The following is a 22,535-nucleotide window of genomic DNA, read 5'->3' as shown; positions in this document are numbered from 1 at the left end:
CATCGAGTTAAAGCGTCCGAGCTTTCTAAATATCCGCTACTGAAAGAGGAATGTAAGAAATCTTTTTTTATCCAGATCTTTTCAGCAGAACCTGAATGTTCCTGTATGTTTCTGAATTTCTGTGTAATTTGGCTAAATAAAGGCTTCACTGCACATCCAGTATACCTTGACTGCATCCAGCACTTTCCCTTTCTCTCTATGATGATCGCACATTTAAAGGGCGGAATATGAGTTTCTATTATGGAGGATTGTGGCTTAATTTACCAAAGGAACTTGAACTAGTTCATTTAAAGGTTAGTTCATTTTTTGAAAAAGTGAACTATGAATGTGAGCTAGTTCATTTTTATGTGTGTGAGATTAACTTTGAACTTCTTTTTAAACTATGAACTGGCACAACATTGACTGCAGTTTGTTTTTTACTCTCCTGCGATGCAGATTCTGAACCTGAATGAGTGTAAACATCTGAAATAAAGTTTTGGATCTACAGTCTAATGCTCTGCTGATGTCCTGTGGGATGTTAATATAAAGAGGAGAAAAAAAAGCCTTTCAAGTGCTGATCTTTCAGTCTTGGAAATGTTTTATGTCAAAAGTTTTTGTTTGTTTCTGTTTTATGGAGTGAATTTTGTTCCATTTATGTTTAGAGGAAAGAACATGTTTTGTAAATTGAAATGGAGATAACTCCACTACTTCCTGAATTTAAGGCAGCTTTTTTGTTTCCCGTCTATTTCTACTGGATGAAGTGATTAATCCAGATGTGTCTGGTCATTGTAACTGAGGTCAGACACATCTGGATTAATCAGTTTATCCAGTAGAAAAAGACAGGAAACAAAAAAGCTGCCTTAAATTCAGGAAGTAGTGCATGAAGCCCATTGGAAAGAATATGCAATCCAGAAATGAAACTTTACAAAATGTCTTGATCAAAAAAAAGTTTTTTTTTTTTTGGTATTGTTTGTGTTTTCATTTCGTTTAGTTTTTGTTTTTTTCAACTTTTTCTTTCCAGATTGAATTTTTAGGATTTCCATTTTTTTCTGATTGCGTTTTTACAGATCTTATTTCTTGCACTTCAAGCCCAAAAAAGAAAATGTTGTTTTTCAGAAACCCAACAAAGATGCTTGCTCACTTTAGAGGAAAGCCCGCCCCCATAAGGGGGGAATATGTGAGCTGTTAAATACAATTTCAAAAAAAGAATACAGTTTAAAAAAAAATCTATCCAAAGAAATAGAGACATTTTTATTATAAATAAAATCAGAGAAATCTAGTTACTCTTAAAAGATGTTTTTTTAAGTTTCATTTCTGGATTAAACTGCACTGATATAAAAATTCCAAAATGTTTATATCATAAATATATTAATGTCTCTTTCTCATGACACACTAATGTGTTTTTTTCGTCTTTTTATTAATGTTATGTTTGAGAATCTGTGTTATATTTGAGCTCTTACTTCATTCATCGTCCGAGTTTAACTTTTTGTAACGCAGCAATGCATTGTGGGGGCTGTGGTTTCCTCTGGTTGAAGCATTGCTGTAGAATTGCTGTGAAAAATGATCGACAAGTGTTGCTTGACAGCATTTTCCAGTTTTGCCTTTTAAATAAATAGATTTTTTTTTCTATTCTTGAAGATTGGAAGATGTTTATGAAAATATTAATAAAAAATGAGAAGCTATTGAGGCCTTTTTTCCCCCAACAGTGTCCAGCTTTTTTGAGCATCTTATTTGCAAAGGAAATCTTAAATAATTACACACTGATGACATGGAGTTTTCATACAGAAATCATTATGGAGACTATTGATGTATAAAATATAAGTAATATGAGAGGAAAACCGTCTTGCTGTTATTTAACTGTTAGTTTCTAAAATTTGGGAACACCTATGTTTGTAAACAGGAGCTATGTAAATTAAAAACACTTAAAGTGAAGTGATTAAGTCTAAGTAGATGATGCTTCTGTGGAAGAATATTTTTCCTATTTCTGAGAAAGTATAAGAGAAGGTTTTTTTTCTTGGGAATAACCAAATGTTTGTGTGTGAGAAAGTTCTTTATGCAGGGATGGGATACTTCCAAGAGTACTGTATGTGTGTACTGGGAGTTGCAGTAGAAATGTACAGTATGTAATGAGCTTTGCCCAGTCAGCGCTCTATCTTTCCATCTGAGGACGTTAAATAAATTTAAAACCTTCTCTTGCCAGAGCCTCTGCTTCCTCCTTAACCCCACACTTCTTTTGCTTTAATATGATGTAACTCCATTTGCATTGTGAAAGATGACGTAGAAGCATCATGGTGGGTTCGGCTTTTACCACTGATCTCTATTTAATCACTGGATTGCTGATTGCCCGTTGGTAGTACGGGGATGAAGTGAAGTCACCGGCCGCCATATTGGTACTCCCTCGTTAGACCGCTCGCAATGAAAACAATATGTACAGTATCGAACAATAATGATGTTCTCATTTTCAGGGGGACCTCAAACTTTTAAAATAAAGATTTTTTGTAAAAAACCTGAATGTTGGAACTGTAACTGATATACAGTGGTATGTTTACATTATCTCTTCACTTTATCACGGCTGCAATTTATAAAATGAAAAAGTGTCTTGAGAGCTGTACTGAACAAAATGTATTTTTGGCATACACTGTGTATATAAAATGATAAAGTCTGTCTAAGTCACTTTGACACACATTTGCTGTTTCATAGCATAAGTAGATTATAATAAAAAATAGGCACATCACATTGCATAGTCATAGTCAGACTTCATCAATTAAGTCTGTAAATCATGTAATATAACATATTATACAAATCCATCACAGCTAAATTAATGTGTTAATGGAGCATAATAATACAGATGTACTCAATGGATGATGTACGTATAATATACATGCATTGTTTAAATGTTTATGGTAATTACATCTTACATATAATTTTAAGATTTTACATAGAGATTGAATTACAACTACATGTATGTAAATGCTTTAGTATTTTATTTGCAAATGGTGCGTGCATGAGGCATTTCTTGCAAGAAAAAAGGTTCAAATTTATTTGACGTCCTCAGGCGGAGAGATAGAACTCTGACTGGGCAAAGCTCAGTACATACATTTATAAACATCTGCCAGTATATACACACACACACACACACTCTCCCTTGGAACTATCCCACCCCTGCATAAAGAACTTCCTCACACTTAAATGAGAAAAAACACTTCAATTCATCAAGGACATAGATTTTAACCACTTAACACTCAGAACAGGTCTGCCGTTCACAGCATGTAGGGAGGCAGCTGCTTTCTGTCATCCCATCTTAACTCCATTACTTAACTCCAGCATACAGACTGGTACAAGACTTCTAAACAATCACCCCTATATAGGCAAAGGAAAGGCACACTCAAAATATTTTATCTCACAAATAGGCTAAAGAAGAATATGTTTCCACAATACTTTTATACTGTGTCTGTGCATTGCCTTTAAATCTAACACAGATTTACAATAGAGCTACACAAATGAACCAATTTAATAACTCCACAGAGCTTCAGTTACTACAAAAGCAAAATTACATAAACTGGTAAAAAAAAAAAAGGCAACATCAAATTAAGATCTTGCATTTTGCTCTTACTTAAAACAAAAATCTGATAATTTGAAAAATAAAATTGCACATACTGACAGTGAAATTACCTGTGAAACGACTTCCTACAGCCGGCAGACTGCTTATTTTTGCAGCCAAATCCCACACATGTAGACATTTTTACTGCGCGTTTCTGTGGGAGTGGGGATTTCCAGCATGGCGGACGGTGGCTTCACTTTTTTTGGGCAATCAGCAATCCAGTGAATAAATAGAGATCAGTGGCTAAATATGGATAAATCCTGGAAGATAACTTGTTGGAGGCCGGAAAAGACCAGTGACCACATAGTCACCCTTAGCTACAACCTAGGGTTTCACCCATTTTCTTGCACACTTAATCCCAAGCAGGGTCGCGAAGGGGGGTGGTGCCTATCTCCAGCTGTCTACGAGCGAGAGGCGGGGTACACCCTGGACAGGTCGGCAATCCATCGCAGGGCAACATAGAGACAAACAACCATTCACACACGCAATCACACCTAAGGAGAACCTAGAGAAGCCAGTTAACCTAACAGTAATGTTTTTGGACTGTGGGAAGCCGGAGTACCCAGAGAGAACCCACGATGCTCAGGGAGAACATGCAAATTCCATGCAGAAAGACCCTGGGCTGGGAATCAAACCCAGAACCATCTTGCTGCAAGGCAGCAGTGCTACCCACTGCGCCAATGAGCATTCCATAAGGTTTTATTATCGGTTCATTCATAAATATAACTGGCCTACTCAAAATCACAAAAACTTTTTATCCAGTCAGGCTAAGTTTAGTTTGCATAAAGAGTGGGCAGAACATTCAGTTATTTCCTCTGCAAAGCTTTTAAATATGAGCCTCAGAAGACTTCAGTCAAAGCAACAGGTGGTTAGATTAGAGAGCTGTTAGTATATATCACTAAATAGATTTTTGTGGTTTTATTTCTAAATATGAAAAAGAAAAAAAAGGTTAACAAGGTAAAAATTGTGAGACATACAGGGAGGAACATAAGCATTTGAACACCCTCCCACTAGGAGGGGCCTGAAATTTTCATCGTAGGTGCATGTCCACTGCGAGAGACAATATGAAAAATAAAAAAAAGAGATCTAAATATTTGTATGATAGAGCTGCAAATAGGTATTTGAACTCCTGTCTATCAGCGAGAATTCGGACCCTCAAAGACCTGTTATTCTGCTTTCAGAATGTCCACCTCCACTCCATTTATTATCCTGAATTAGATGCATCTGTTTGAGCTGCATAAAGACACCTGTCCATCCCATAAAATCAGTAAGAATCCAACTACCATCATGGCCAAGACTAAAGAGCTGCCCAAAGACTAGAGAATAAACTGTACACCTCCACAAGGCTGGAAAGGGCTACGGGGAAAGTGTCAAGCGACTCTGTAAGAAAAGGTCCACTGTTGGAGCAATCATTAGAAAATGGAAGAAGCTAAACATGACTGTCAATCTCCCTCAGACTGGGGCTACATGCAAGATCTCACCTGGTGGAGAAATCAGCCCTGAACTACATGGAAGGAGCTGGTCAATGATCTGAAAAGAGCTGGGATCACCGTTTCCATGGTTACTGTTGGTAATACACAAGACGTCATAATTTGTAGTCATGCATGGCATGGAATAATAATAATTTAACTTTATTGATCTCACACCGGAGAACTTGATTCTTTGCATTTGACCCATTGCTTTGAGGAGCAGTGGGCTAACTTTGTGCGGCACCCAGGGAGCAGTGTGGGGTTAAGGGTCTTGCTCAGGGACTCAGAGTGCAGGCTGTGGGGATTAAACTAGATACTTGCAACCTTCTTAGAGCACTAACCACTAGGTCAACACTCCCCTGCTTAAACCAGCACATGTCAAGACCTTCTTAACTTTGCCAGATGAGGTCAGATGAGACCAAAATAGAAATTTTGGTCATAATTCCACTAACCATGTTTGGAGGAAGAAGGATGATGAGTGCCATCCCAAGAACACCATCCCTACTGTGAAGCATGAGGTGGTAGCATCATGCTTTGGGGCTGTTTTTCTGCACATGGGACAGGGCGACTGCACTGTATTAAGGAGAGGATGAGCGAGGCCATGTATTGCAAAGGGAACAACCTCCTTCCCTGTTAGAGCACTGAAGATGGGTCGAGTCTGGGTCTTCCAACATGACCCAAAGAACACAGCCAGGATAACAAAGGAGTGGCTCTGAAAGAAGCATATTAAGGTTCTGGTGTGACTTAGCCAGTCTCCAGACCTAAATCCAACAGAGAATCTTTAGAGGGAGCTCAAACTCAGTGAGAGCCCAGAAACCTGACTGATCTTAAGATGATCTGTTTTGAGGAGTGGGCCAAAATACCTCCTGCACGGTGTGCAAACCCTGCAGGAAACATTTGAACTCTGTAATTGCAAATAAAGGCTACTGTACCAAATATCAACATTGATTTTCTCAGGTGTTCTTATTTGCAGCTTTATCATACAAATAAATTGTTAGAAAATCATAAATAGTGATTTTTTTATTTCTTTTTTAAGTTTATGTCTCTCACAGTGGACACACAATTATGCTTGCAATTTCAGACTCCTCCATGATTTCTAAGTGGGAAAACTTGCAAAATAGCAACGTGTCCAAATACTTATTTTCCTCATTATATATATCACTACCGGTAATTAGAATTTTGTGGTTTTATTTTTAAGCATGTAAAAGGAAACGTAGTTAACAAGGAAAACATTTTGAGACGTATATTGCTTAAAATAAATAAACATTCTTGGGTATATATATTTATATATAAACTATCAAATTATCAGAAAATTGTTTTTCCTAGTTCAGATGTTTAAAAAACATTTATCTTACATTCAGATTAAAAGCACATTACAATCATCAGAAACAAACAGCTAAATCACATCCTTTAAATGCTTTTAGTACAGAATAGAATAGAATACACTTTATTGTCCCATAATGGGTAAATTGGGGTGATACTGCCACAAAGCATTACAACAAAAGAGAATGTTAAAAAGTGTAAAAAAAAAAAAAAAACCTGAATAAGTGTAAGAGTTAAAGAAAAAAACAAAATACTGTGCTGTACAGTGTTTTTACAAATGTACTGTGCAGTCGTCATCTGAAGAATAAATAATTAACATACAGCTGTGGACATTTTTACGGTAGTGGATATGGGAAAATAGCAGCAACAGAGATGTGCAGAATGACAGCAGCATGTTATTTAAGTTCTGCTTTAAATGTTAATACTTTTAATGTCTAAACACACTTTGGCATAAAATACGGAAGAGGATTAGGGATACTGAAAAAAAAAGTAAACATTTTTTTTAAATATTATTTCCATTTAATATGGGTAAAAGTCATAATTCTGACTTTAATCACAGAATTCTGAGTGAATTCTGACAGCTAAGAAACATGTTAACATCAAGCCGCAGCCATGTCTGTTTTAGAGACTAAACTAGCTCTCTTTTTTTAATCACCTTACTTCTCTTCATTTAATGAAATAGCATCACCAGGGACCCCTCTGGTACGTAAAAAGTCGCCTAATTCCGTCATTTTCCACCAATGTGTCACTGGCCCTCCCAAACAACTCACATCTTTGTCAGTGAAGCTGAGTGCTCCACATCTCTTTCTTCATGGTGCCCATCTACATTAAGATCCAAAATTCTGAGATTAAAGTCAGAATTCTGAGAAAAATGACAGAATTCTCAGATTAAAGTCAGAATTCTGAGAAAAATGACAGAATTCTCATATTAAAGTCAGAATTCAGAGAAAAATGGTCAGAATTATAAGATTAAAGCTAGAATTCTGAGATTAAAGTCAGAATTCTTGAAAAACAAAGTCTAACTTCTAAGATTAAAGTCAGAATTCTGAAAAAAGTCAGACTTCTGAGATTATAGTCCAAATTCTGAAATAAAGTCAGATTTCTCAGATTAAAGTCAGAATTCAGAGAAAAAGTCAGAATTCTGAGATTAAAGTCAGAATTCAGAGGGAAAAAAAGGCAGAATTCTAAGGTTAAAGTCAGAATTCTGAGATTAAAGTCAGAATTCAGAGAAAAAAAGTCTAAATTCTAAGATTAAAGTCCAAATTCTGAAATAAAGTCAGATTTCTCCGATTAAAGTCAGAATTCAGAGGGGGAAAAGGCAGAATTCTAAGATTAAAGTCAGAGTTCTGAGATTATACTAAACTGAAATAAAATGTAAAAAAAAATCGGTAAACTTTTTTTTCCAGCTGCCCTGATCCTCTTCCGTACATAAAAGGCATCCAAATCAAATACAGTTTTTATTAAATGCCAGCGATCGGGCGGGTGTCTTTAAAACCCTAAACTGTAGGGGGCAGCAACACGCCTGCGTGCCTTTGATTTGTTGACAGAACAAGAACTCAGAGGGCAACACAACAAAGCTAACCGCCAGGTTGCCTGGCAATTAGCTGGAGCGCTAACAGTCATTTAACTCAGAAATATGACTCACTACGTTTGTATGAAAAGACATATAATAAAGCATCGAGCTTAGATAACTTATCGGATATAGGTACGTTAATAAATTTGCTTCCCATTGTTTTTATAGAACCCGAACAACCGCTAATACATGCTAGCTGCTGAGCTACCTGCACGAGCCTGAAGCTAGCTGTTGGAACCGGCGTCTCTGTACAATGACTTCCTGAACCTAATGATTGCTATACTTATGTTTCAGGCATATTTAAGGTTTAAATTGTTAAAACATTGTAAACATAACCCGAACATTTAATTGACTATGTATTTTATCCTAAAGCGTGTCAGTGATTTGATTTTCTTTGCACACGCTCCCTAAAGTAGCTCCCTGAATGAGTCCTGCAGTAATGTTAGTAACTCAGAGGTGTTGACATGTCTGCTGTCTCCCATCAGAGGCAGAAGCGAAGCAGGGAGGATGTATGCGGTGTACAGGCAGGCCCACACCCCCACTGCTGTGGAGTTCTCCGTCTATTGTAACTTTATATCCAGTAAGGAGAAAAACCTGGTCATCGCCGGAACATCCCAGCTTTTCGTCTACAGGATCATCCATGATGTTGAGGTAAAAGCAGCTGTTAGTTTGACCCATTTTTTGTCTTTGTGTAACATGTCTGTGATTGCCTTTTGTTTTATTCCTGAAGAGCACATCCAGAACTGAAAAGTCATCCGGTATGTCCAGGCATCTGACACCAATCTGTGTTTGTATGAAAACATAAACATTACTAAGACTTATTGACTCTGTTGCAGATTCTAAAACCCGTAAGGAGAAGCTGGAGCAGGTGGCCTCCTTCTCTCTCTTTGGTAACATCATGTCCATGGCGAGTGTGCAGCTGATAGGCGCCAACAGAGATGCGCTCCTCCTCAGTTTTAAAGATGCAAAGGTATCCCCTGTCTAAATGGGATGTTAGGAACAAACTCAGAGCGATCAGGTTCAGTGATGATCTCCCTGCTGTCTCACCAGTTGGCTGTAGTGGAGTACGACCCCGGGACACATGACCTCAAGACTCTCTCTCTGCATTACTTTGAGGAGCCAGAACTCAGAGTAAGTACGCCGCCAGCGACCACAAACCTGATCAGATTTAATGTTGGACAAACACAAGTTGGTTGTAACTGTAAAGCCAAACACCTTTGATTTAATGTTGATTTATACTTTAACCCCTTAAGCAGGAGGTCTTCAACAGAGGTCCAAGGAGGTACTGGAGGTTTTGGTTGATTAGACTTTTTTCATAGCCTGATAAACCAGACTAAATGGGAGATTAAATGTGTAATTTAGTCTGGCCCCGATGAATGAGACATCGTAAGATTGTTGATGAGAACAACCTGTTGTTTTTCAAACCATGTCTGTACCCATTGTCCAACGCTCTGACCAATGAGCGCAACTCACTGTGACGTAGTAAGCATGACAGAAAGCTGGTGGGGGAGTGTAAACAAACAGCCTGTCTGTAAAACTTTGAATATGTCCGTCTTAAAAATGAATGAGCGTAGAGCCTCTTCCTGTTACGCTTCAACAAAAGCCCCAAATCTAATCCTTCCAAAACTGATTCCAAAGCTCAGTCAAACGAGAACTGTTCAATAGTTGTTGCCATCTTCCTTGTTGTGCTTTCTACACCGTCGCACAGCTTTGTCGTCACAGCCTCAAAACCCCGCCCGCTTTGCATCCAGAAATTCAAAACACATCTCTGCGTTGTGATTGGCCCACCAGTTCTAGGGCCTGGGGCATTGATTGAGGCTGGACCACTCGCAGGCCAAAATAATTTTGGCCGCTGGTGGGTGGGGCTAGTTTACTAGGCTATTTGTTTTTTATATTCCACCCTGCTTTTTTTTTTCTTCCTCTAATTTAAATGTTTTCTGGAAATGAACTTTAAATGAATTCAACACACTGTAGTAAACAGATAAATGGAGGCAGAAGATGTCTTTCAGTCAGCAATGCACACATTCAGCAACACACAGGAGCTCTTTCAAGCTGGGCACCGCTTCATTCACAACACCTGTCCCATCAACCAGGAATCAGATTCAGAAATACTTTAATAATCCCAGGGAGAAATTACTTTCATTACATTACTCCATATGTAATAGAGTGACTATAGAACCAGTTTGATATAACACAATTTCATACAATATATATAATTAAGGGTCCCCCCCCCCCCTCCATCTTGCCATCAGTTTGGGGGTCCTTGGCCTGGAAAACGTTAAAGACCCCTGCCTTAAGCCAAAAGAATTTAGGAGCAATTTCCATCTGAAATTACCTTATGTCTACAACTCAAATATTGTTTTGCTAATTGATTAATCTGTTGATCAATTTTTTGATTTATTGATTAATGTGAAAACATTCAGAATTAAACCAGGTGAAACTAAAACTTTTCCACTTAAATACAATATTTGTGTTTTTACTAGGGCTGAAACAGTTAATTGGATTAATCTTAATTAATTCATTGAAAAAACAATAAACTTATTTAGTAATTGATTAATCATTAACTGGAGTGTAAAAACTCTAAAGCATGACTTTAACTGACTTAACTGAGTATTAAGGCCACTGAAAATAAAAAAAGTTAATTGATTTTTAAATTTTATTTTATTATAAAATTTAAAAACATTTTCTTCTCAGAATTCTGACTGAATTCTGACAGGTAACTAACCTGTTAGCATCAATCAATATCCATGTCTGTTTTAGACAGTAGTTCTCTTGTTTATAATCACCTCTGCTCTTCCATTAATGAAATAGCATCACGAGGGACCCCTCGGGCACGTGAAAAGTCGCCCAATTCTGTCATCTTCCACCAATATGTTACACATCTTTGTCAGTGAAGCTGATTGCATTCCTTCCTTCATAGAGCCCATCTACATTAAGATCCAGAATTCTGAGAATTTTCTCATATTATACTGAAATAAAACTTTTTTTTTTAGTGGCCCTAATCCTCCATCCATTTTTTTCCCCCATGTTTCCAATAACCCAATACCATGGTTTAGCTGAAGTCTTATTGTTTAAGAGCTGGCCAACCTGTGGTGTAAATTCCTCATGGTGTGCAGCTTGTTTTAGTTTTCAGGAGTTAAACAAGAACCTAAAGTAAAGTATTAAATGTTTCAGGGGATTATATTTTTTCTGTTTTTCTGCATCTCCAGGATGGCTTCGTGCAGAACGTCCACATCCCCATAGTCCGGGTCGATCCAGAGAACCGCTGCGCCGTCATGCTGGTTTACGGCACCAAGCTGGTGGTGCTGCCGTTCAGGAAGGACACGCTAACCGATGAGCAGGAAGGCGGAGTCGGGGAAGGGTAGGACTGAGTTCCTGTTCCTCCCCTGTTGCTCCTCAGGGTTATGATAATAATGTCCTTTATTTTTAAACCCTTAACAGACCCAAATCCAGCTTCCTGCCCAGTTACATCATCGACGTCCGCGAGTTAGACGAGAAGCTGCTGAACATCGTCGACATGAAGTTCCTTCACGGTTACTACGAGCCTACGCTGCTGATTCTCTATGAGCCCAACCAGACGTGGCCGGGGTGAGTCAGTGATCAGACGCCGTTTCTAATTTGGACAGAAGCTTTTTATGGAGGGAAGTTTGTTCCATTATTGCTGAAAAGAAGAACATGTTTCTTATGAATGCTTTTTGGGGGGGATTTAATATTTTGAAATGTTTTTATTTTTATTTTTTTTTGGGTCATATTAGGTCACATTCTCTTTGCTTGAAGCTCAAAACAAACAATCAGACCAATAGAAAAACCTCTTTACTTTTCAATCAACATCAAAGTCTGCCTCCAGAAGTAGAGAGTGTGATGTGTTAAACACAATAATAAAAAAAAGATCTTAATTCTTAAAAGTAAATCTGATAATAACGTATAAAAAACAATAAAATGTGTGTGCTATTTTTGAAAATACAAAAACCAAACCAAAATCCAAATAAATAAAAGAAATATATATGGGGAAACATTTATTTTCAGGTATAAAGTTTCATTTCTGCATCAGATTTTTTTTATATCAATTCATGAAATGTAATTATATAAATAATTTGATTTCATAAATTATAAAATGCAAATCGAAAAAGTATAAAATTCATTAAAGTCAATATGAAAGTAGAAATAAAAAAACATCTGTAAAACACAAAAAAAAATAAAAAAAAAAATAAAAAATATATATATATATATATATATATATATATATATATATATATATATATATATATATATACGGTATTTCAAAAATAAAGAATACACAAAAATTTTTTTGAAAAAAAAAAAGCTTACTAAATTAAAATTGCAAAGTAAACTTTTTTTACATTGTTTTACATTTTTTTAAATATTAATTTACTAAATGTAAGAATCAGATCTGTTAAATGCAATTTGAAAAGAATGCAATTCAGAAATTTGAAGAAAAAAAAATCTTTAAAAAAGTAAAAAATTAAATGCACTATATTGCCAAAAGTATTTGCTCACCCATCCAAATTATTGGAATCAGGTGTTCCAATCACTTCCATGGCCACAGGTGTATAAATTCAAGCACCTAGGCATGCAGACTGTTTTTACAAACATTTGTGAAAGAATGGGTCGCTCTCAGGAGCTCAGTGAATTCCAGCGTGGAACTGTGATAGGATGCCACCTGTGCAACAAATCCAGTCGTGAAATTTCCTCGCTCCTAAATATTCCACAGTCAACTGTCAGCTGTATTATAAGAAAATGGAAGTGTTTGGGAACGACAGCAACTCAGCCACGAAGTGGTAGGCCACGTAAACTGACGGAGCGGGGTCAGCGGATGCTGACGCGCATAGTGCGAAGAGGTCGCCAACTTTCTGCAGAGTCAATCACTACAGACCTCCAAACTTCATGTGGCCTTCAGATTAGCTCAAGAACAGTGCGCAGAGAGCTTCATGGAATGGGTTTCCATGGTCGAGCAGCTGCATCCAAGCCATACATCACCAAGTGCAATGCAAAGCGTCGGATGCGGTGGTGTAAAGCACGCCGCCACTGGACTCTAGAGCAGTGGAGACGCGTTCTCTGGAGTGACGAATCGCGCTTCTCCATCTGGCAATCTGATGGACGGGTCTGGGTTTGGCGGTTGCCAGGAGAACGGTACTTGTCTGACTGCATTGTGCCAAGTGTAAAGTTTGGTGGAGGGGGGATTATGGTGTGAGGTTGTTTTTCAGGAGCTGGGCTTGGCCCCTTAGTTCCAGTGAAAGGAACTCTGAATGCTTCAGCATACCAAGACATTTTGGACAATTCCATGCTCCCAACTTTGTGGGAACAGTTTGGAGCTGGCCCCTTCCTCTTCCAACATGACTGTGCACCAGTGCACAAAGCAAGGTCCATAAAGACATGGATGACAGAGTCTGGTGTGGATGAACTTGACTGGCCTGCACAGAGTCCTGACCTCAACCCGATAGAACACCTTTGGGATGAATTAGAGCGGAGACTGAGAGCCAGGCCTTCTCGTCCAACATCAGTGTGCGACCTCACAAATGCGCTTCTGGAAGAATGGTCAAAAATTCCCATAAACACACTCCTAAACCTTGTGGACAGCCTTCCCAGAAGAGTTGAAGCTGTTCTAGCTGCAAAGGGTGGACCGACGTCATATTGAACCCTATGGATTAGGAACGGGATGTCACTTAAGCTCATATGTGAGTCAAGGCAGGTGAGCAAATACTTTTGGCAATATAGTGTATGTTAAAGTTATATTTTTTGGGGGGGAAAAAAATCTATTGAATAAAAAAGTAGGGAAAAAAAGTGTGTAAAGTGCAAAGTTACTCTCAAAACCTTTTTTTATTGAACCATTTTTCGAGGTTTCTTTTCCGGATCACTTGTTATTCAACTTTCCGTTTCTAAAACCTCCAACAATAATGGAACAGAATTCCCTCCATAGTTGTCTACTTCCTCTGATGTGCAATCCTCCTTCCAGGCGCGTGGCGGTTCGTCAGGACACCTGCAGCATCGTGGCCATCTCCCTCAACATCATGCAGAAGGTTCATCCTGTCATCTGGTCTCTCAGCAATCTGCCTTTTGATTGCACGCAGGTCATGGCTGTTCCCAAACCCATCGGTGAGCCTCGCCTTCACCAGGCTAGCTGGATCATATGAAGATAGAAACTGGCATAGAGACTGAGTTGCTGATGTGAACACATGTCTTCCCAGGTGGTGTGGTGGTGTTTGCTGTGAATTCACTGCTGTATCTGAACCAGAGCGTCCCTCCTTATGGAGTCTCCCTGAACTCTCTGACCAATGGGACCACATCCTTCCCTCTACGTAAGAAAAAACCCAACCAGCTCTGTCTGTTAATAACGGGAGTAACGCTGGACAAAGTCGTTAACGTCTTCTTGGATTTCACCTTCAATATCAAGCCTTCATGTTAGCGCGTTAGCCTTTAGCTCTCTCTGAATGGAAGTATATTATGTGTATAGTATTATGTTAATCGTTATTAACTGAGGGAAAATAACAGAAAAGGTTTTTAAACAGTAAATATTAGCAACATAAGGACACATTATGAGATTCCCTGGTTCTTTGTGTGGTAAAAGCTCAGCTGTTTATAGTAAAATTAAACTGGTTGCCTGCTAACATCATTACTTTCAATTTTTAATCAATTTATTTCTTTCCTTCCTTTCTTTCTCCCTTCATTCCCCTCTTCCTTCCTGTCCACTCTTCCTGTCCGTTCTTCCTGTCCATTCTACCTTCCTTCCTGTCTGTTCTTCCTGTCCGTTCTACCTTCCTTCCTGTCTGTTCTTCCAGTCTGTTCTACCTTCCTTCCTGTCCGTTCCTCCGTCGTTCCTTCCTTCCTTCCTGTCCGTTCTTCCTGTCCGTTCTTCCTTCCTTCCTTCCTTCCTGTCCGTTCTTCCTTCCTTCCTTCCTTCCTGTCCGTTCTTCCGTTCTTCCTGTCCGTTCTTCCTGTCCGTTCTTCCTGTCCGTTCTTCCTTCCTTCCTTCCTTCCTTCCTTCCTGTCCGTTCTTTCTTCCTTCCTGACCGTTCTTCCTTCCTTCCTTCCTGTCTGTTCTTCCTTCCTTCCTTCCTGTCTGTTCTTCCTTCCTTCCTTCCTGTCTGTTCTTACTTCCTTCCTTCCTGTCTCTCCGTTCTTCCTTCCTCTCTGTTCTCTCTTCCTTCCTCTCCGTTCTCTCTTCCTTCCTGTCTGTTCTTACTTCCTTCCTTCCTGTCTCTCCGTTCTTCCTTCCTCTCTGTTCTCTCTTCCTTCCTCTCCGTTCTCTCTTCCTTCCTGTCTGTTCTTCCTTCCTTCATGTCCTTTCTTCCTTCCTTCCTTCATGTCCTTTCTTCCTTCCTTCCTTCATGTCCGTTCTTACTTCCTTCCTTCCTGTCTGTTCTTACTTCCTTCCTTCCTCTCTGTTCTTCCTTCCTTCCTCTCCGTTCTCTCTTCCTTCCTGTCCGTTCTTCCTTCCTTCCTCTCTGTTCTTCCTTCCTTCCTCTCTGTTCTTCCTTCCTTCCTCTCTGTTCTTCCTTCCTTCCTGTCCGTTCTTCGTTCGTGTCCTTCCTTCCTTCCTTCCTTCCTTCCTTCCTTCCTTCCTTCCTTCCTTCCTTCCTTCTCGCCTCTATTCCTTACATTTCCTTACATTTTCTAAAAAAAAAATCTGTAGAAATATTTGATCATTTTCATCTTTAGACCTCCTGACTGCCTGATAGTTCCAGTATAACTTTAGATATTCGGCTCTGCCTCTAAAGAATGTGTCGATGATTGACAGGTGTCCAGGAGGAAGTGAAGATAACACTGGACTGCTCCCAGTCTGACTTTATAGCGGCTGACAAGATGGTGATCTCCCTGAAAGGAGGAGAGATGTGAGTTCCTCTGACACTTTTCAGCTCACGCTTGAATCCTGCTGACATTTAGGATTTGTCCCTGACTGTTTCCTTCCAGTTATGTGTTGACGCTCATAACAGACGGCATGAGGAGCGTCAGAGCTTTCCACTTTGACAAAGCTGCAGCCAGCGTCCTCACAACATGTGTGAGTTCCTAGTTTTAAAGGATCAGGAAAAAGTTGCGTTTTTAGGTTAGAATCCGTATTAGTAGCTGTTACCATGAACCCTCTCCCTCCTCCAGATGGTTACCATGGAGCCCGGCTACCTGTTCCTCGGTTCGCGGCTTGGAAACTCGCTGCTCCTGAAGTACACCGAGAAGCTGCAGGAGACGCCTGCTGAGGACGGAAAAGACAAGCAGGAAAAAGAGAAAGAGACAGACAAACAGGTCTGTGTTCTAGAAGCTTTCAGTCTGATGCAGAAGTTCAACTGAATGAATTCGTAGTTTAATACTGATCCTTTCCAGGAGGAGCCGCCCGTCAAAAAGAAGCGAGTGGAGTCTTCCACCAACTGGACAGGTGCGTCCACCGTCTCCTCCTCTGGTGTCTCCGTCCCACAGGCTGATCTGCTTATTGCTCCTCCTCTTTCTTTACAGATGAGGTGGATGAGATCGAGGTGTACGGCAGCGAGGCCCAGTCAGGCACGCAGCTGGCTACCTACTCATTTGAGGTGAAAATAAAATCAGAACCTTTTCAAAATAAAACAGAAATGCACCACATTTAAAGAGGAGGTGATCTGAAGATTTGCTTCACATGGTGCACTGCCTCACCTTCAAAATAAATACGTCCAAACAGTTTAAAGCCTTTTATGCAGTTTACTGTATATTTGAACACTCGTTAGTGTCCTTAAATGTTAAAATTTATGTTGGAAAACCAACACTATTGGCTAATACACTCACCGGCCACTTTATTAGGTACACCTGTCCAACTGCTCGTTAACACTTAATTTCTAAGCAGCCAATCACATGGCGGCAACTCAGTGCATTTAGGCATGTAGACATGGTCAAGACAATCTCCTGCAGTTCAAACCGAGCATCAGTATGGGGAAGAAAGGTGATATGAGTGACTTTGAACGTGGCATGATTCTTGGTGCCAGAAGGGCTGGTCTGAGTATTTCAGAAACTGCTGATCTACTGGGAGTTTCACGCACAACCATCTCTAGGGTTTACAGAGAATGGTCCGAAAAAGAAAAAACATCCAGTGAGCGGCAGTTCTGTGGGCGGAAATGCCTTGTTGATGCCAGAGGTCAGAGGAGAATGGCCAGACTGGTTCGAGCTGATAGAAGGGCAACAGTGACTCAAATAACCACCCGTTACAACCAAGGTGGGCAGAAGAGCATCTCTGAACGCACAGTACGTCAAACTTTGAGGCAGATGGGCTCCAGCAGCAGAAGACCACACCAGGTGCCACTCCTTTCAGCTAAGAACAGGAAACTGAGGCTACAATTTGCACAAGCTCATCGAAATTGGACAATAGAAGATTGGAAAAAAGTTGCCTGGTCTGACGAGTCTCGATTTCTGCTGCGACATTCGGATGGTAGGGTCAGAATTTGGCGTCTACAACATGAAAGCATGGATCCATCCTGCCTTGTATCAACGGTTCAGGCTGGTGGTGGTGGTGTCATGGTGTGGGGAATATTTTCTTGGCACTCTTTGGGCCCCTTGGTATCAATTGAGCATCGTTGCAACGCCACAGCCTACCTGAGTATTGTTGCTGACCATGTCCATCCCTTCATGACCACAATGTACCCAACTTCTGATGGCTACTTTCAGCAGGATAATGCGCCATGTCATAAAGCTGGAATCATCTCAGACTGGTTTCTTGAACATGACAATGAGTTCACTGTACTCAAATGGCCTCCACAGTCACCAGATCTCAATCCAATAGAGCATCTTTGGGATGTGGTGGAACGGGAGATTCGAATCATGGATGTGCAGCCGACAAATCTGCGGCAACTGTGTGATGCCATCATGTCAATATGGACCAAACTCCCTGAGGAATGCTTCCAGCACCTTGTTGAATCTATGCCACGAAGAATTGAGGCAGTTCTGAAGGCAAAAGGGGGTCCAACCCGTTACTAGCATGGGGTACCTAATAAAGTGGCCGGTGAATGTATATTGGCTCCTGTTGTTGTAAAGCAGGTTAGCTTCTGAAGCTAACTGGTGGCTACAGAGTGCTGCGGTGCTCTCAGTGTGGAAGGAAAACTACAAACAGTCCAGTTTGGTCTATCTGCCATTAATCTATTCATTCCATAATTTTGCACCACAGACGCATTTATCAACCTTTTTTGTATAAAGTGACAACAGACAAATCTAAAGACTTTCCTCTGTTTTGGTGAGTTTATCTACTACACAATAATTTTATCATGGCAGCACCTGGGGCTGCAGTGACTCCATCCCTACTTCCCTAAACGCTGCAGAGCAGAGAGACTATGAAGTCAGGAGTCTGACAGAAGTGCAAAGTGTTTCAAACACTGATATATGCAGTTTTATTTAAAAAAAAAACACAAATGGAAGCATTTTCTGTAATCAGAAAACACTGAGAGGAACATCTGCTCATGCTGAAGTGCTCCAAAGACAACAGCGGATGGTTTTATATCCACTGAAATTAGTTTCTTAAAAGGTGAAATTTTCAACCTGGAATAAGGGTTGGGAATTGATAAGATTTTCACAATTCCGATTCCCTTATCGATTCTTTGAAACAATTCGATTCTCTTGTCGATTCTCGTCACAGTCATCGAATGGAGAAGGCATCCGTTTAATGAAAAAGCATTACTGTACAATTTCGGGAAATAAACTCATCCCCCCTGATTGAAACAAACGAGTGTCACCTTTCTCTCGCTCCCTGAGCTGCAGAGCAACTTTATAGCATGTTTCTTTACATCCATTGTAAGAAAACATGCTATGTCCAATAACTAGAATCATGTAGGAATTTCCAGCTACCAGTAGTTCTAATTAAACATGTTAGCAATTAAGGGCTGGATTAACGAGAAAGGCACACTTCTTTAATAGCCTCAAAGATAGATAGAAAAATGGTTTATGACCAGAAATAGCATATGATTTACTAGGAGTTGCCTTCCATGCTGGTCGTAACTTTAGCTTCTGTTTGGAAGCATTAAAAACGCGGCATTCGTTAAAATGTGTGCAGGTATTTCTCCATGTTGGATGCATTTTCTCCCGTGGATGTAATTGCCACTTTGCAATGATTGCAAAGCGCCTTGCTGCCATCTTTCTCTTCCTTAAAATGTAGGGGGACCAGATTTGGGTTTCTGAAAAGGACACTTTTTTTTTTGTCGACTACTGGGTCGCTGACTGGACCGGACCTCAGCAGAGCCATGAGACGCCCGTCCTTAGGCGGAGAAAGGGGGCTGGGGACCAGTAAGGCAGGTGGTGGGAAGCACAGGGCTACCATTGTCCTGGCTACCGTTACCGGGTCAGGTTTGGTCGCTCCGTCCCCCGCCCTGGCTCCCTGTTTGGACTACGTGCTGCACTGTAGTCGACCAAAATCCGAGGTGATTTTGAAATTCCCCCCAGACATTTTTTTAGGTCTGAGAAGTAGGACATGTCCGGGAAAAAGAGGACCTCTGGTCACCCTATTAAAATGAAGCCAAACTTTCAATCGCTTTACCCAATGAAACGCCATTTTTTTTTATTTGTTTTGTCTTGCTTACTGAATGCCATGTGCGTAACTTGCATAAAGAACATGACGCAAGTCGTGCTGCCCAGCGCTAGGCTCTGCTGCTGCCTGGAATCGTTAAGAGAATCGTTAAGCGAGCTTCCAAACGGTGCCATGGAATTGGAACACACGGAACCGGCTCAGAACAGGAACTAGTTTTGGATTCCCATCCCTACCCGAAATTCTTTAAAAAAACATAAAGTGTTAGCTTAGCATATCTTTCTTTTATCTTCATCTGGAGCACATGTCTCAGCACATTTTTTAACCTGATTTTGTTCATCGGTTTTGAGAAGTTTTTACAACCGAAGCCTAATTTGTTTTCAGCCAAAACCTTCCATAATAGAACCGGTTTAAAAAGGAACATTCAGTGTTAAAGGGTTAAAATGGAGAGAAGGTTCAACCCCAGGAATTTTTCTGTTACCAAAAAAATAACACAAACAGGAAAAGGAAAAAAATAACAATATCCCATTTGCTGTTAAGGTTTTCTGTTTCAATGCAGGTGTGTGACAGCATCCTGAACATCGGTCCTTGTGCCAATGCTTCTATGGGGGAGCCTGCCTTCCTCTCCGAAGAGGTAAACGCACATCTAACCATCCCAACGCCAAAAGTCATCAGAATAAAACAGACTGTTTAAAATAAAACGTTTGTTTTCTTTCGTACAGTTCCAGAGCAACCCTGAACCTGACCTGGAGGTGGTCGTCTGCTCCGGTCACGGTAAAAACGGTGCGCTGTCCGTCCTCCAGGTAAATCGCGTGCCGCTTCAAATCCCTCTAATGTTGCACCGTCCTGAAACCCTGTGGCGGCGAGGGCCGTCCGCCACAGGTCCTGTGACGGTGCTAAAGTAAAGTCTGGGTTTACCAGGGCTGCCTCAGAGATCCACGGAGCAGCCTGTAAACACCCCAGATACAGCCTCCCTCTGATCCATCCGCCCACTTTTAAACGGCTTCATTTCACTTATTGTTTCTATTCTCACCACAGAGAAGCATTCGGCCTCAGGTGGTCACCACTTTCGAACTGCCTGGTTGCCAAGACATGTGGACTGTTGTCTCCAGTGAAGTCAAGGAGGACAAAAAGGTTGGTTGGTTCAGCACGGACTGAGGCTTTCTGGGCGTTTAAATCTTCAACCTTTTGGACGGAGGATATTGTGTCCTGTCTAAAACTGGATAAAAATTATACAATCACTAAAGCATTCAACTCAGAACGTTCAGAAGGTTTAGGGTCTTTTTAAAAGGAATTCCAGAGCCTTTAACCCTTTATAGGGAAAGTTAGCGTTTTTGATCACTTGCATACCCCTTCCAAATAGTTTTTTATTTTTCTTAATATATTTTCGCAAGTTGGCGTTTCTTTTTATTACATTATTTTATTAAATTTTGCCATCAAAATATCCATATTTTTTTTTATATTACAAAGGTAATAAGGTCCAAATAAAACTTGGCTTGAAATTTAGATTTTCAAAGTATTTCACTGAGTGCCTATAAAGGGTTAAAGGCTTGACACTTGAATTTAGCTCAGCCATGCTTCGCGGTTTTAGTCTAAGGCTACGTTCACACTGCAGCCTGAAGTGACCCAATTCCGATTTTTTTGCCCATATGTGACCTGTATCTGATCTTTTTATGACAGTCTGAACGACACAGATCGGATTTTTTCAAATGCGACCCAGGCCACTTGGATATGTGGTCCTGAATCCGATACGTATCTGATCTTTTCAAATGCGACCTGTGTCTGTACGGCCAGGTCGCATTCATCCGACCTACACGTCATTGATACTTGACAAATGTTACTAAACGTTACTAATCTGCGTCCTACTAAGCGGAGGTGGGAAAAACTAACAACCATGGCGGAAGATAACACAGAGAGCTGTCAATGGAGAGCTCAGTGAAAGCTCTGTACGGACGTTTCTATTACTGCCCCACAAAACGCCATTGCAAGAAATCTGGCTCTCTTTCTTTTTGATCTTCTTAAAAAGATTTCGTTCGTAATGTGCCTGCTCCTGTTGGAGAAGAACTTAAAGAACGCAATATACGCTGCGGTATTACGAGTCATGTTTACTTCCGCAAACACTGAGGACGCTTGCTACATGTGACGTCATCGCGTCCTCGAGTGCGCATGCGGGACACTTCGGTTGAACGCTTTCAGTTCACACAGTAGATCACATACAAGTCGCATATACTTGGAAGTGTGAACGGACACGCAAAAAAATCCGATTTCACAAAAAAATCGGAATTGAGCATTAAGGCCTGCAATGTGAACGTAGCCTAAGAGTGACTTTAAACTATGACTAGTAATCTGGCAATGACATGATTTTGATTAAAAAAAAAAAACCTTTTGCTGCCTGTTTCTTTCTAGGCTTTAAAAAGCGACGAGTCGGACGACGCTGCGAAGGCAGAAGGTAAGGAGGACGGGGAAGAGGGAGAGAAGGACAAGGAAGAGCCAGAGAAAGAGGAGGAGAAGACGGAGCGCCCCCTGGAGGACGACTCCAAAAGGCATGGCTTTCTCATCCTGAGCAGAGAGGATTCCACCATGGTAAGAGGACGAACGCTACTGTTTCTTCTCTCTTTTCTACTGCGTCTCTAGCGAAGCGTAATCAGACGGTTCCTCTGCGATGCTCTCTTGCAGATTCTTCAGACAGGTCAGGAAATAATGGAGCTGGACACCAGTGGGTTTGCTACTCAGGGGCCGACGGTGTTCGCTGGAAACATCGGCGATGACCAGTACATCATCCAGGTCTCACCCATGGGCCTCCGTCTGCTAGAAGGAGGTAAAATCAGCTCCTCTTTAAAGGATTCCTGCACAAATCGAAGATCTGGATGTTTATCCTCTCCCTGCTTTCAGTGAAACAGCTCCACTTCATCCCCGTGGATCTGGGCTCTCCCATCGTGCATTGCTCCGTGGCCGACCCCTACGTGGTTATCATGACGGCTGAGGGCGTGGTCACCATGTTTGTGCTGAAAAGCGACTCCTACATGGGGAAAACGCACCGACTGGCCCTGCAGAAACCACAGATTTCCACCGTGAGTGCAGCGCGCTATATTTTATTTCCCTGCGGCT

The 22,535-nt window shown here is 40.7% G+C and overlaps 1 protein-coding gene across 1 annotated transcript in view; it reads left to right on the top strand.

Annotated features, from left to right (window-relative positions):
• Positions 1 to 7,916: 7,916 nt before the first annotated feature.
• cpsf1 (cleavage and polyadenylation specific factor 1) overlaps positions 7,917 to 22,535 on the top strand; it is a 28,255-nt gene continuing 13,636 nt past the window's right edge. Inside the window, exons 1-20 of the mRNA XM_038287732.1 lie at positions 7,917 to 8,077; positions 8,431 to 8,596; positions 8,676 to 8,703; positions 8,782 to 8,915; positions 8,996 to 9,076; positions 11,155 to 11,306; positions 11,387 to 11,533; positions 13,920 to 14,059; positions 14,152 to 14,262; positions 15,702 to 15,795; positions 15,875 to 15,962; positions 16,058 to 16,201; positions 16,280 to 16,331; positions 16,409 to 16,482; positions 19,987 to 20,061; positions 20,150 to 20,230; positions 20,466 to 20,561; positions 21,834 to 22,010; positions 22,104 to 22,245; positions 22,320 to 22,498. Coding sequence (XP_038143660.1) covers positions 8,453 to 8,596; positions 8,676 to 8,703; positions 8,782 to 8,915; positions 8,996 to 9,076; positions 11,155 to 11,306; positions 11,387 to 11,533; positions 13,920 to 14,059; positions 14,152 to 14,262; positions 15,702 to 15,795; positions 15,875 to 15,962; positions 16,058 to 16,201; positions 16,280 to 16,331; positions 16,409 to 16,482; positions 19,987 to 20,061; positions 20,150 to 20,230; positions 20,466 to 20,561; positions 21,834 to 22,010; positions 22,104 to 22,245; positions 22,320 to 22,498 — 2,139 coding nt within the window. The 5' untranslated portion in view covers positions 7,917 to 8,077; positions 8,431 to 8,452. The remainder of the gene's footprint in view (positions 8,078 to 8,430; positions 8,597 to 8,675; positions 8,704 to 8,781; positions 8,916 to 8,995; positions 9,077 to 11,154; positions 11,307 to 11,386; positions 11,534 to 13,919; positions 14,060 to 14,151; positions 14,263 to 15,701; positions 15,796 to 15,874; positions 15,963 to 16,057; positions 16,202 to 16,279; positions 16,332 to 16,408; positions 16,483 to 19,986; positions 20,062 to 20,149; positions 20,231 to 20,465; positions 20,562 to 21,833; positions 22,011 to 22,103; positions 22,246 to 22,319; positions 22,499 to 22,535) is intronic.

This window comes from Cyprinodon tularosa, unplaced genomic scaffold (genome assembly GCF_016077235.1).
Source record: "Cyprinodon tularosa strain WSP-4 unplaced genomic scaffold, ASM1607723v1 ctg244, whole genome shotgun sequence".
NCBI lineage: Eukaryota > Metazoa > Chordata > Actinopteri > Cyprinodontiformes > Cyprinodontidae > Cyprinodon > Cyprinodon tularosa.
Note: the sequence above shows the minus strand (reverse complement) of the source record. Positions and strands in the feature narration are given on the sequence as shown.